Source organism: Theropithecus gelada, chromosome 14, assembly GCF_003255815.1.
Source record: "Theropithecus gelada isolate Dixy chromosome 14, Tgel_1.0, whole genome shotgun sequence".
Lineage (NCBI taxonomy): Eukaryota > Metazoa > Chordata > Mammalia > Primates > Cercopithecidae > Theropithecus > Theropithecus gelada.
Window position 1 is genome coordinate 2,048,460 of NC_037682.1, and position 12,320 is coordinate 2,060,779.

Here is a 12,320-nt window from a genome sequence, read left to right on the forward strand (position 1 = left end):
AGTCCAATCCCTGCAACCAGCGACCCTGGGCAGGCTTGACTGGCGCCAGCTCGGCTCACTGCGCACAAAGCTGCTTCTAGGGCCTGGGAAGCAAGAAGGCCCAGATAGGCCAGCCACCCATGCCACCTGGGGCCATTTATTTCCCAGGATGAGAGGGCTACGGAGGGTGACTGGGAGGCCTGCTCTGATGGTCCCTGAGAGGGGAAACATCCTCTGTTCAAGTGCCATGGCTGCCTGGCTGGGCCACTTCCCTGCAATCACTCCTCAAGGCTGGCACTCATACTGGACACCCTGTCGGCCCCACCCTGCAGCCCCAGCCAAGGCCACATCCTGCCGGCCACTGCTCCAGACCTGGGAACAAGTCGGTCCCCGCTGGCCAACCAGGCTGGACAGCTGGCCACGGCCCTGGAGCCCATGGGCTGGGAAGGGCAGGGGGCCATAGGCCCAGGGCACCCCAAATGCTTGTCCTGGTGCTGCCCTGATTCAGCTGCCGTGCTGGCTTCGCACTACCCCCCCCCCCCCCCCCCCCTCCCAAGTTGGAGCCCCCCCCCCCCCCCCCCCGCCAAGCAGAGCACACCAGCACAGACGGAAGGCCAACAACTGTATTTCCACATCAGCTGGGGCTCTCGGTCGCCCAAGGGGAGGACAAAAGTCAGCTGCAGAGGAAGGCTGACGCCAGCCCCCAGTCCCAGCCCCACCTCCAGGCCAATGCATGCCCCAGGGATGGGCTCAGTCCCAGGACCACCGCGCAGGCTCGAGAAGGTGAGTTTTATCCCCTCACTCCTTCCAGCTCATCCTCAGGCCTCCACTGGCCTCATCCACAATGGGCCCAGGACACTGGACAGGTAGGGGTGGCAGAGCCCAGCTGGGCCCAAGCTGGGCAGAGGGGCCCAAGCTCGGCATAGGGGCCCTCGGGTAGGGCAGGTTTCCAAGGGAGGGTCTGGGAGGACGGCCTGGTGTGGGGTGGCGGCTCAGCCCAGCGGGCACTGGTAGGGCTGGGGAAGGGACTCCCTGGAGATGAAGGGAGCCCCAGGATACACAAGCTCGGCTGCCAAGCTTGGGCAGGGTCTTCCAAGTGTATGGAACAGATCTGTGCTCCAGATCAGCTCTACCCCCACCAAACAGACAGACAGGCGGACAGACGGACAGGTGGAGAGACAGACAGGCAGACAGGTAGGTGGCGTTTCTGAACCCAGGGAGGGGAAAACCACAGAACAAAAGAGCAGGTCTGGCTTGGGCCGCCGGCTTCCAGGGCGCCCAGGGCAGTGGGCAGGCAAGTGTGTGAGTGTGTGTGATTACGTGTGGGAGGCGCCGGGGGGGCCAGGGGCCTCCTCCTCCGGGACTCTCCTCTGTTTCTGTGCTGGCACGCCGACGGCTTGGGAACTAGAGGTGGGCAGCCTCGGCGAAGCCCACCCTGTTGTTGTCGCGGTCAAACACAGTGTAGTAGCGGCCGATGAAGACGTCGCCCAGGATCCAGAGTGGCCCGCTGGGTGGCGGGATGTCCATGCCCATGAAGCCGCTCAGGCAGAGGGTCTTCCCGGCCTGCGACACCTGGGATGGCCCTGGTGGTCAGCACCCAGGCCTGGCACCAGCCGCCCCCCAACCTATTGCCGGCTCACCTGGGGCATGCGCCCCACCCCCGTTCACCTGGGCCGTGTGCACCCACCGCCCACTCCCCTGGGGCGTGTGCCCCCTCCGCCTGCTCACCTTGAGCGTGTGCCCCCTCCGCCTGCTCACCTTGAGCGTGTAGTCCTCTGGGGACAGCTTGTAGCCTTTGCCTCCCAGCTTCAGTGTGATCGTGGGCAGGGTGGACACTTTCTCACAGGGGATCATGTACTAAGAGGGGTCACAGCGGTGTCAGGGTGGTAGTGGTGGTCTTGGGGCTCCCCCTACCACCCCAGCCCCAGTCCCCGGCACTCACCTCGCCCTGGATCAGCGGCACGGCCCCGATAGCTTTCTGCAGCTCGCGCACCTCATCCACGGGGCCCACCATGAGGGAGGTGCCTGTGTCCACAATGGCCTCACAGCCCTCCTTGCACAGGGTCAGCCCGCTGGCCACCTCCACCCTGCAGGGAGTCAGGGCGTGAGGCCCCTGCCTGGACTGGAGTGTGCTCTGGAGGCCCAGTGCCCCCCCCGGGAGCCCCTCTCCCATACCCCTCCCCTGGCAGGGTTGCACTCTCCCCCTCTCAGCGCTCCTGGATGCACAGGGGACCGTGAGTCCTCCAGGGCGAAGGGTGGGAGAGGAGACCCAGAGTGGCAGAGGGGATGATGGTGATGGGCATGGAGGGGATGGATGGATGGATGGATGGATGGATGGATGGATGGATGGATGGATGGAGGGACATGGAGGGGATGGAGGAGCATGGAGGGATGGAGGGATGGACAGATGGAGGGGATGGAGGGTCATGAAGAGTCACAGAGGAATGAGCGGATGAAGGGCATAGAGGGATGGACAGATAGACGGATGGAGGGGATGGTGGGTCATGGAGAGTCACAGAGGCATGGAGGGGATGGAGGGATGGGGGGATGGAGGGATAGAGGGGATGGAGGGGATGGAGGGGATGGGGGGCATGGAGGGGCATGAAGGGCTGGTCCGACCCCATCTCTTTCTTGCCCAGCTCCACCACTCCCCACAGGCACCCCCACCTGCAGAACCTGGTTCCTCCAGGGTCCCTGCATGCCGCTCCCACCCACAGAACCCAGGGGAGCGGACTGCAGCCACTACTCACTGGTCCAGGTGGACCTGCCAGTAGGCCTTGCGGGTGACGTTCAGGTAGGATAGAGAACCCCTGTAATACTTGGAGTCCGTGCCGCCCAGCATCAGTTCACCCCCGGGCTGCGCAGTTGGGTCCCTAGGAGGAAAGGAAGGGAGGAGTCAGCTGCTACTCCACCCCCCAAGCACAGGAGGGCCAGGTCAGGAATAAGGGGGTGAATGTGGCAATCGGGGAGAGCTTCCTGAAGGAGGGGCTTTCTGGACCTGCAGGGATGGAAAGGCCCAGAAGGCAGGAGGAGGGACGGACTCCCTTCTTCCTGGGGTGGGGCTGCTCTGCGTGGGCCCAGCCTGCCCCAGAAGAGGTTTTCCTCAACCCTCAGGTTCTCCTGGTCTGCTCAGGAGCCAAGGTTCAGCCAGACATCAGGGTCAAGGCTGGGGGCAGACAAGGAAGTGAATGCCAGGAGCCCAATGGGGAGGACCCTGTCTGTCTGTCTAGAAGAAAAACCAAGGAAGGCTTCTAGGAGGGGGTGATGGCACAATCTGGGAAGTTGGGATGGCTGGGTCCGGCCTCAGGGCCTCTGCACTGGCTGCTCCTGGGAACAGCCTCCAGCTGCACGCCCACTCATCTCCCCTCATCCAGACCAGCGATGGCCAAGGTGCTTCTGGGCAGCAGCACACTGCACTTCCCAGGACCTGCAGCCCGCGTCGCCTGGGTTCGTTTCCAAACATGACTCAAGTACAAGCTTTCAACGCAGCAAATCCTGCCAGTCCCGTTAGAGAAGCTCTCTGTGTCGGGTGGTCCTGCCATCCCGCCAGGGCATCTGCAGCTAAGCTGGCCACCATCCCGCTGCCCGTCACTCGAGGCAGCACCAGGCCTGACCCAGTCCTCCCAGCACTGCTCAGGGCCTCCGCCCTCCTCCAGCCTCCTCCGCCTTTGCTTCCTGTCAACACCTCTGCAATCCCAAGTGTAGAAACCCGATCAGTGCCTTCCACCCCTCCTCTCCTCACCAAACATGCTTTCAGAAGCCCTCAGACCCTCCCTCCTGCCTGGCTTCACTTCCTGCCCAAGCCGCTGCCTTGAGACTACAGCTGGGCACTCACAACTGCGTGCCCCTCCCCCCACCTGGCACTCAGTCTGTGTGCCCCTCCCCTCACCTGGGCACTCACCCTGTGTGCCCCTCCCCCACATGGACATTCATGCCTGTGTGCCCCTCCCCGCACCTGGATACTCATACCTGTGTCCGCCTCCCCGACCTGGGCACTCAGGCTGTGTGCCCTCCTCCCCTATGTGGGCACTCATGCCTGTGTGCCCTCTTGCCCTCAGGGGACCCCTCTTCACCTCGCTGCCTCGCCTGTGCCCCAAGGCTCCTGGGGAAATGGCCCAGCTGGTTCACCTGTGTCCTGGCCTCCAGTGAGCAGCTCAGCCCAGGGTGTTGGTAAGGAGTATTCACTGCCCAGGCAACGGACAGAGTAAAGAGGCCAGGCCAGCCCCACGGCCGGAATTCTGCCAGCAGTGCCCCAAGGTCAGGTGTCAGGCCCGGAGACTCCAAGTGCCAAGTGAGCCACATGAGGTGAACCTGCCCCTGTCAGCCCTGGAGAGTATGGGGCAGTGACCAGGCACAGCTCAGGGCAGGAGGCCGCCGGCTGACACGCTGCCCACCCCCAGGGCAAAAGCCCCCAACCCCCAGTCACCCCTCTTATGTGGAACCCTCCACTCAGGTCTGCCCGAGAAGAGGAAACTAACTAAGGCCGAGGCCCCCTTCCCAAGGTGGCCTGACCATGGCTCACCCATGCTGAAGCAGTGGCAGCAGGTGGGGACCCTGGGGGAGAACCTTTTTCCCAGAAGGAAGGGCCCCCCTATGCTCCTCCTAGAGGGCAGCCAGCACCCGCTGGGGACACCCACAGAGCTGCTCGCTGCGTGGTGCCGGGGACCCACACCCACCCAAGTCACCTCCCCAGGGACTCCCAGGCCCCTGGGCACCATGCCCCCTCTCCACCATCAGCAACCCGGCACCAGGACCACACATGCCCATCACCAGGTCCACGGACCAACGGGCCAACTGAACCAAGAGGAACCGCCATGACCCCCGAACTGGGTCTGTTCTCATAGGAGGGAGGCCCAGCTGCCAAGGTCCCAGGACCCACAGCCTGGCCTGAGCTCCTCCCACTGGGAGACCCCGGCCAAACAGCTTTCTCTGCGATCTGCTTACTCCTCTGCAGAAGGGCGGCCAACCCCTGCCTCCCGGACACCCTGAGGTCAGAGGTCAGGAGCTCTGGCCACAGCAGCAGGGAGGGGGCGGCACTGAGTGGGGGTGCCCGGGAGGCTCCCAGCCCAGCCCCGCCCTGCCTCCCAACAACGCTGAGCGAGGAGAGCAGGAGGGGAGAGGGAACCCACGCGCCCACCTGTTCAGGTAGAAGGAGAAGATGTTCTGGTCCACCAGCTTCTGCTGCATCAGGTTGTCGAAGACGGGCAGCACATTGTTGACGGAGATGCGGGGGTAGGCCATGCCCAGGATGCCGTCGAACTTGGCTGCGATGAAGGTGATGCCTGGCTGCTTGATGGCCTCCCCAAAGACCTGCCTCTCCACTTTGACACCGGCCAGGGCAGCGGTTGATGACGCTGACTTGCAGGGCACCTGCAGGCCAGGACAGCGTCAGTGGGTCGCAGACAGGCTGAGCCCTACACCCCTCTCTGAGCATGAGGCTACGCTACAAAACCCAGCTCAATGGATGCCCCTCATCTCACACACGATGGGGCCCAGAGGGCCCAGCAGAAAGGGCTGGAAACGGTGAGCTGAACACAGTGGGGGATGGGGACGCGGGGTGAGGTGGAGCCCTCTTTGTGGGAGACTTTGGGGCTTGGTTTTAAGGAGATGGGAACCAGGCAGGAGCACAGACGGGGAGACCCCTTGCCCCGCTCCCTGCTCTGACCTCTTGTTCCCACCACCACCAACAAGCAGGTCCTGCTCCTGCTCCTGCAATCAGCCTTGGGAACAAGAGACAACCTGGGCCAGGAGCCCAAGAGACGGGGAACCCGCCGACCCCAACCCAGACTCACAGCCATGTTGCCCCCATCCCCGTCTCTGACTGTCCCCTCCCCCAGCCCTGGATGAGGCTGCAGAAAGAGAACAGGCCAGAGCAGGATGTGGGAAGGGAACGACAGCTTGAGGCTGACACGGGGCGGAGGAGGCGGAAGAGGGCAGACGGGGCAATTTCCCGTTCAGGCTGAGCAGGGCCCAGGAGAGGGCTCTGAGGAGCCCCCTGTACAGACCTGGACTCCAGCCCAGCACGGACTGTTAGGAGCAGGTCCAGCTGGAGGAAGGGGCCCTCTTCCCAGGTCCCTTGGCCTGCAGGGGGGCTCTGCTGCCCTCCTGGCCTGCTCCGGAGCTGGGGGCTGTGTCACTGTCCCACTACTCCTGAATCCCTTGCGGCCTGGCCCACCCCCAGCAGACAGCTCCGAGGTGAGAATTCACTGAGGCCCAGACAGGGTGACAAGGGCCAGCTCGCCCTCTCCTTGGGCAGGGAGCAGCTCTGCACAGGGCCCTGAGGATGGTGGAGTGCAGGCAGGGCCCCCAACAGCCACTGCTGCTCCCCCTCTCTTACCCTCCCAGGCTCCTGCAGGTGACTCTCTGCCAGCAGCCCCCACAGCGGAGTTCCTGGCAATCCTCCCCACCCCAAGCCTCCCCAACCCCGTGGCCTGCTGCAAGGACCCTGTGCAGCCCCAGGCCCAGCCCTCAACACCTGCTGGCACCTCAAACCCAATGTGCCAAAAAAAGCCCAATCAATCTGCCCTGTCCTCCCTCCCAATCACTGTGGCCTGACTCCGGGGACCCCCGCCCCTGCAGCCCCCAGGTTCGAGGCTGTCTCTCCAGCCTGCACATGACCAGGCCCATTCCCAGGCCCCTCCTCATCCTGCTGACCGCCCCGGCCACCTGAGGGCTGGGGTCGGCCTGGGATCACCGAGCCCTCCCTTTCAACCACATACCCACGGTGGGTGAACCCCACAGCCTGGCACCCTCGAGTCCTGGGAAAGGCCCCAGAGGGACTCACCGACACAGTGTCCTGGCTCAGGTATCCGGAGAGGCTGCCCGAGCCGTAGTGGATGGCAAATGAGGTGCCATTCTTCACGTAGGTGCTGGACTTGTCGCTGTTGTATTTGTGGTGGAGCCCTGCCCCGGGCGAGAAGAGGGCCCGCCGGTCATCCCGCAGCCCACGCCACGGCCACGGCCCTCCCATCCCCCTGCAGTCTACCATGGAGCCCGCTCCCCCCAAGCTGCCTCCCCAGGGTGGGATTTGGAGGGGATCCGAGGCCCACCATCGTGCCAGAGCCCCAGGACTGTGGGCTGTGACCCCGGGCCTCCCTCCCAGCCACAGCTGGCTCCCTCCGCGGCCACCCCAGCCCCAGCGCTGCTGAGAGCAAGACCACAGCTGGTGGTTCAGCCAGAAAGCCAGTGTCTGGAGCAGGGTGGAGGGCCGGCCTGGCTCATGGGGCCAAGAGGCGGGAGAAGTGCATTGCCCAAGTGATTCCTGAGGCAGCCCTGTGGCGACATCCCAAAAGGGCAGGACCTGGGAGACGGGGCCGGGGTACGTGACTCACAGCAAGCGATGTCCAGCAGTTTGCAGTGGATGGAGGGGACCCACAGGTTGGAGGAGCCCGTGTCGAAGACGACCGTGAAGCACTGGGGAGGCGTCCCGATGCCGATCTCCCCGTAGTACTGGGCCTGGCAGGGGACAGGGTCCGTCAGGGATGGGGAGGGGGCCCTCTCTCCCCACCAGGCCTCAGAAGGCCCGGCTGTCCCCAGAGCCAAACCCTGAAGCCTGAAGGCCCATGCTGGAGGGACGAGCATCATGGGGCCCACAGCTGCCAACAGCCACCTACTCCAACCGGCTCAGCCTGCAGGGAAGACGGGCCAGGTCCCCAGCCCTCAGTCCTAACGCCCACAGGTGCTTGGGGTCTCCAGACCTGTGGGTTCTGCCACCTACCCCAGCTCGACACATGGTGAGGCTGAGGACTTCCCCACGGAAAAGACAAGGCCAGAGGTCAATCCAGGGTGGGGACAGATGTGGCCCTCGGCCTGAGCCCCAGGTACAGGAAGGGCCTGCCTGGAAGACTCCCCTGGTGGCCTGGGGTCCAGGGCCTGAGAAGGGAAGTGACTTCCTCCCCAGGTTGGGACCGTATCAGGGTCTGATTCTGGGTGTCTCAGTGCCTGCCCTGCCCTCCAGGGTGAACTCCAAGCCTGGAGGGCTTCCAGGCAGAGGGGTTCAGCTGGTCAAGGGGAGAAGGTAAGCCTTAGTCACTGCCTGCCCAGCAACCCTTCCTTAATGGCCCAGGGCCTCAGTTTTCCCATGTGTACACAGGGATAGCAGGGACAGGTGGGGGTGCTGACTCAGGGATCAGACAAGTACAAGGGGTCCCACGCCCACTGAGCATCTCAGGAGGCAGAGAGTAAGAGGGTCCTGGAGTTTGGGGTCGCCTGGGCGCCCGCTTCCCCCAGGAATAGAGCCCGGGCCACTGTCAGCCACCAGATTCCTGGCACCAGCCCAGCCCGATGTTTCTCTGACCGCCTGGCTTCACAGAGCAGCAGCAGCTGCTGACTCATGGCCCCACAGAAGTGACCACTGGCGGGGGGACACTCAGCAAATCTCCATGTGTGCATGTGCATGTGTGTGCCTCGGCGTGCTCTCGCGCTAGGGCGATCAGGAACTGGCCGGTCGGGACCAGGCACACGGCACCCGGTTCCCCCCAGGCCCCCTCCCCCAAACCCGCCCAGTCACATGACTATGAGTCTTGGGCTTCCTGTCACAGCCAGGACTCGGGCCAAGCAGGACAGAGGGCAAGGCCCCCCCCACAGTGGGCCAGAGCCCCGAGGCTGGACAGCAGGCCCTGGCCTCGAACTGACCCCACAGAGCTGGGACAAGGCTGACCAAGCCCCAGCTTGCTAGGTGGCTTCCAGAGTGCTCCCCTTTGGATCCTGCTTCCCCCTGAAGGAGGCGTGGGCACAGGAGGGGCTGCTGCCAGAGGAAGAAGATGGGGAGGGGCTGGAGAGGGGCCACGAGTCACCATAGGCCTCCTGGCAGGACAGCAATAAAGACAGGCTCCAGGGCAGCCGGCCACACCCAGGCAGACCCAATGACTGCCCCCCGGGCGAGCTGGCACCGAGGCCACCCTCAATCACCCTCCCAGGCCCGAGATCCTGCAACCACAGGGGCCAGTGGCAGGAGGTCCAGGATGGGGAAGACAGGAGTGTGGCTGAGCCTGGACGCCACCCTGGCCAAGTGAGTCACTCAAACTGTGCCCCTGAGAACAGGAGGCGGGAGTGTCCCCACAGTCCCAGGGAGCTCTCCGGAGAGCGGCTCCGCTCCCAGCAGGGCTAAGACGCCATACTCACGTCCATGTAGTTCTTCAGCACCTCGGGAATGGGCCCCTCGGTCACGGCCGGCATCGCCTGGGAGTACTTTGAGATGGGGCCTTTGGCAATCAGGTCCTCCACAGGGCCCCCCATCTCCGACATGGTCCGGCGGATGGACGTGAACTTGTGCAGCGGGATCCTGTCAACCAGGGGTTGGGGCATATCAGGGAGGTCCTCCCGCCTGCCGGCCGAGGCCGCTAACATTGCACATCCATCTGGAGGCCCCTGGGGAATCTCGAAGTCACCACAGCCAAAACCAAACTCCTGCCTGTCACCTGGAAACTGCTGGCCCACCTCCCCCGTCAGTGAATGGCAACCCATCGCCCCCCCGAGGTTGCACAGGCCACAGTCCTAGGAAGTGGCCATCCACCACCCACCTCGGCCCCACACACCCAACCTGGGGGCCAGTGTGCCCACCCCTCCTCTCCTCAGCCATTCTAGAGGCTCCAAAGCCCCCAAGGGCCTCCAGTCCTCCCTCTGCACCTGCTCTGGTCTCCTCCAGGATGGTGGCCAGCATGGCTGCTCAGGGTGCTAGCGGGCACCTGTCACTCCTGCCCAAAGTGCTCTGAGGTAGCCCACTGTACCCAGCCCCATCACACCTGCTCTCCACCCAGAGACCAGCACGAAGGTGGCCCCACCTCCAGGCTGGCACTGGCAGCTCTGCCTGACCTCCTAGGTGGCCTCCTCTGGCCATGAGATGGGCCCTCCACGCCACCTCCAGAAGCCCTCCTTGACTACCTATCCTCCTCCACATGGACCCTACGGCTGTCCAGTGCCCTCATCCCACACCCGTTCCTGTGCATTGGCCCTTCTCCTCTCTCCATGTGGCTCCACGAGGTCCAGGACTGCACCCAGGGCCTTACAGGCCTCTGTGCTCCCCCACCCACCACCCTGCCTCCTCCGACAGCTGCACTCAGGGCACCCCTCCAGAGCCCTGTCACCCAGCACACCACCCGCCAGGGTGCAGGAGGGAGCTCCAGACTGAGGTCAGGGGTCCTGAGTTCTATACACAGGAAGTAAATAACAGAGAGGGGGTCCCTGCCCCTTCCCCAGGGCCACTGGCCTTCCCCTTGGTGTGAACCAACTCCTTGTTCCAAAGAAGCTCCCCTGGGCTTTTCATCACCTGGAGAAAACCTATCCCCTGCCCCAGGGACTTGAGAGTCCAAGGTCATAGCCCGCTTTTCCTGGCACATCACGGGCGTGGTCCAGGAAGATGAGATTATTGCCTAAAAGCTGATGGGCTGGAAGAGCCCCAGGTTCTGTCCTGGGGGAGGGACATGCCCTCCAGGGACCCAGGAAGCAGGTGTAATAGTATCAGTTGCACAAGAGCTGGAATCAGGTGAGGGCTTGCATTCAGCTACCCTGCCCTCCAAGAAGCCCCAGGATCCTTTCCCCACTGCCTTGTCTGTCCTCCTTGGAGAGGGGAGGCCTGTGGATAGGCTGGCAAGGTCAAGGCAGGCTCAGGCTTGTGGCTGCTCCCCCACAACGACTTTAATTGGGGTTACCTGCCCCCGGGCCGTTCCCCACAGCCTTTGGTGAGGCTCAGTCCTACCCAGCCCACTGCTCCTGCTGGCCCAGCCAGCTCCAGCCTCTGCAGCCTTCTGACCTCACCCACCTGCCCAGGGGCAGTGGACCCATCTCAGGTCCCAGGTCTCCCACAAAGGCAGAGCAAGGGTGGGGCAGGTGCCCAATGGGATGGGTCAGCATATCCCTCCTGGGAATGCAGGCTGCCTTGCAAGAGCTGGGGAGGGGAGTCAAGGAAGCCGACTGCAGCAGCGGCCCTCCTCTGCCCAGCTGGTCAGGTATGTCGGTGGCCCAGTCAGGTATATCCAGGCCCAGTCGGTGGCCTCACCTGGCACAGTGGCTCGGTCTGAGGAGCCTGTGGGCCTCACTGCAGCACAGCCCCAGGCCCGGGGTGGGTGAGCTGGCCCACTCCCTATGCCTCCTCCTCTCCCAGGGACATGGGAACTCCTAGGGTCTGGAGGGGCCTCCCAGCCCAGGGCCTGTGATAAGAGCCGCAGGAGCAAACTTTTAAAGCCCCCAGTTCACAGGTGGTAAAGGGGTCCCTAAGGAAATGGACTCGCCCAGACGCGGGGGCTCTGGGGACTGCACCTAGGTCTCCAGCAAAAAGGGCGCTCAACGCAGACCCCCAATTCCAGCTGCCCCGAATGAGCGCTACCTCCCCCAGCCCCGCCCCATCTCCAGGGAGGCTGCGGTCAGTCTGCAGTCCTCACGCCTCCCCCTGGCCCCTCCAGGTACACCTCAGGGTGGCATGGGGAGAGGCGTCTGGCACCTCTGCCCCAGGTCCCCTGCACCTCCGGAGCCCGGCGCCCGGTAGGCGGGTGGGCCGTGCAGGAGACCGCGCACGGCGGCACAGGTGCATTCCAGCGCGGGGGGGCGCAAGGGGCTCGTGGGGTCCCCAGGGGAGCGCGGAAGTCACCACAGGCCCCGGGACCTCGGGGCCGCGACCCCTGACCGTCCCCTGAGCCCCGGACCCTGAGGCTTCACCTGACGAGCGCGGCGGCAGGCGCAGCCAGGATGCAGAGGGCGAGCAGCAGAAGGCTGGGGGGATGCATGGCGGCGGCCACCGGGTCGGAGCGGGGCGCCGAGGCCGCGCGCTTATAGCCGGGATGACGGCGCAGTTGGGCCGGATCAGCTGACCCGCGTGTTTGCACCCGGGCTGGTCACGTGGGCGAGGCTGGCGTGCGCCGGGCGGGGCCTGGGCGGGGCGACCTCCGCGCACGCGCACAGCGCCGAGGAGTGCGTCCGCCACGCCCACCGCCCGCGGGGTCAGCCCGGCTCCGCTTCTGGGGTCTGGAGGATTCCCGTTTCGGCCTGGCAGGGGTCGTGGGGCGGCCCAGCCTGGAGGGCCCCGCGGGGTGACCCCTGTCCCGGCCGCCGCGGCCGTCCCCGCGTCTAGGCCTACGCGGGGCGCTGCGCCCTGGGCTCCTGCACCTGCTCCTCCCGGCGCCCCCTCGCCCCCTCCGAGACGCTCCCAGACCTCCTGCGTGGAAGCCTCTTGCACACCAAGGTTAAATTCAAAGTCCCCAGCCCACCGAATGGACCCTCCGCTCCTCCTGAGGGCTTCCAGAGAAACCTGGAAAACCAGCTCAGGCCCTGCGGCAAAGGGGGTCGGACCTGCTCCGCCCTCTGCCTCTGGGCGCTGTGCTTAGACTCAGGCCTCACCGATGGCTCTG

General features: G+C 64.8%; 1 protein-coding gene across 2 annotated transcripts; it reads right to left on the reverse strand.

Annotated features, from left to right (window-relative positions):
- Positions 1 to 583: 583 nt before the first annotated feature.
- On the reverse strand, positions 584 to 11,827 carry CTSD (cathepsin D). 2 transcript variants are annotated; one of them, XM_025355866.1, is made up of 9 exons: positions 11,632 to 11,827; positions 9,103 to 9,262; positions 7,311 to 7,434; positions 6,764 to 6,882; positions 5,117 to 5,349; positions 2,730 to 2,852; positions 1,922 to 2,066; positions 1,738 to 1,836; positions 584 to 1,551 (listed from the first exon to the last, which is right to left on the reverse strand). In XM_025355866.1, exons 1-9 carry the CDS (start codon positions 11,697 to 11,699, stop codon positions 1,384 to 1,386), a joined length of 1,239 nt encoding a protein of 412 aa, XP_025211651.1. In that variant the 5' UTR covers positions 11,700 to 11,827; the 3' UTR covers positions 584 to 1,383. The 2 variants fall into 2 exon arrangements, with proteins under 2 accessions (XP_025211651.1, XP_025211650.1); XM_025355865.1 differs by lacking the exon at positions 11,632 to 11,827 and having other exon boundaries at positions 9,103 to 9,654.
- Positions 11,828 to 12,320: the final 493 nt, after the last annotated feature.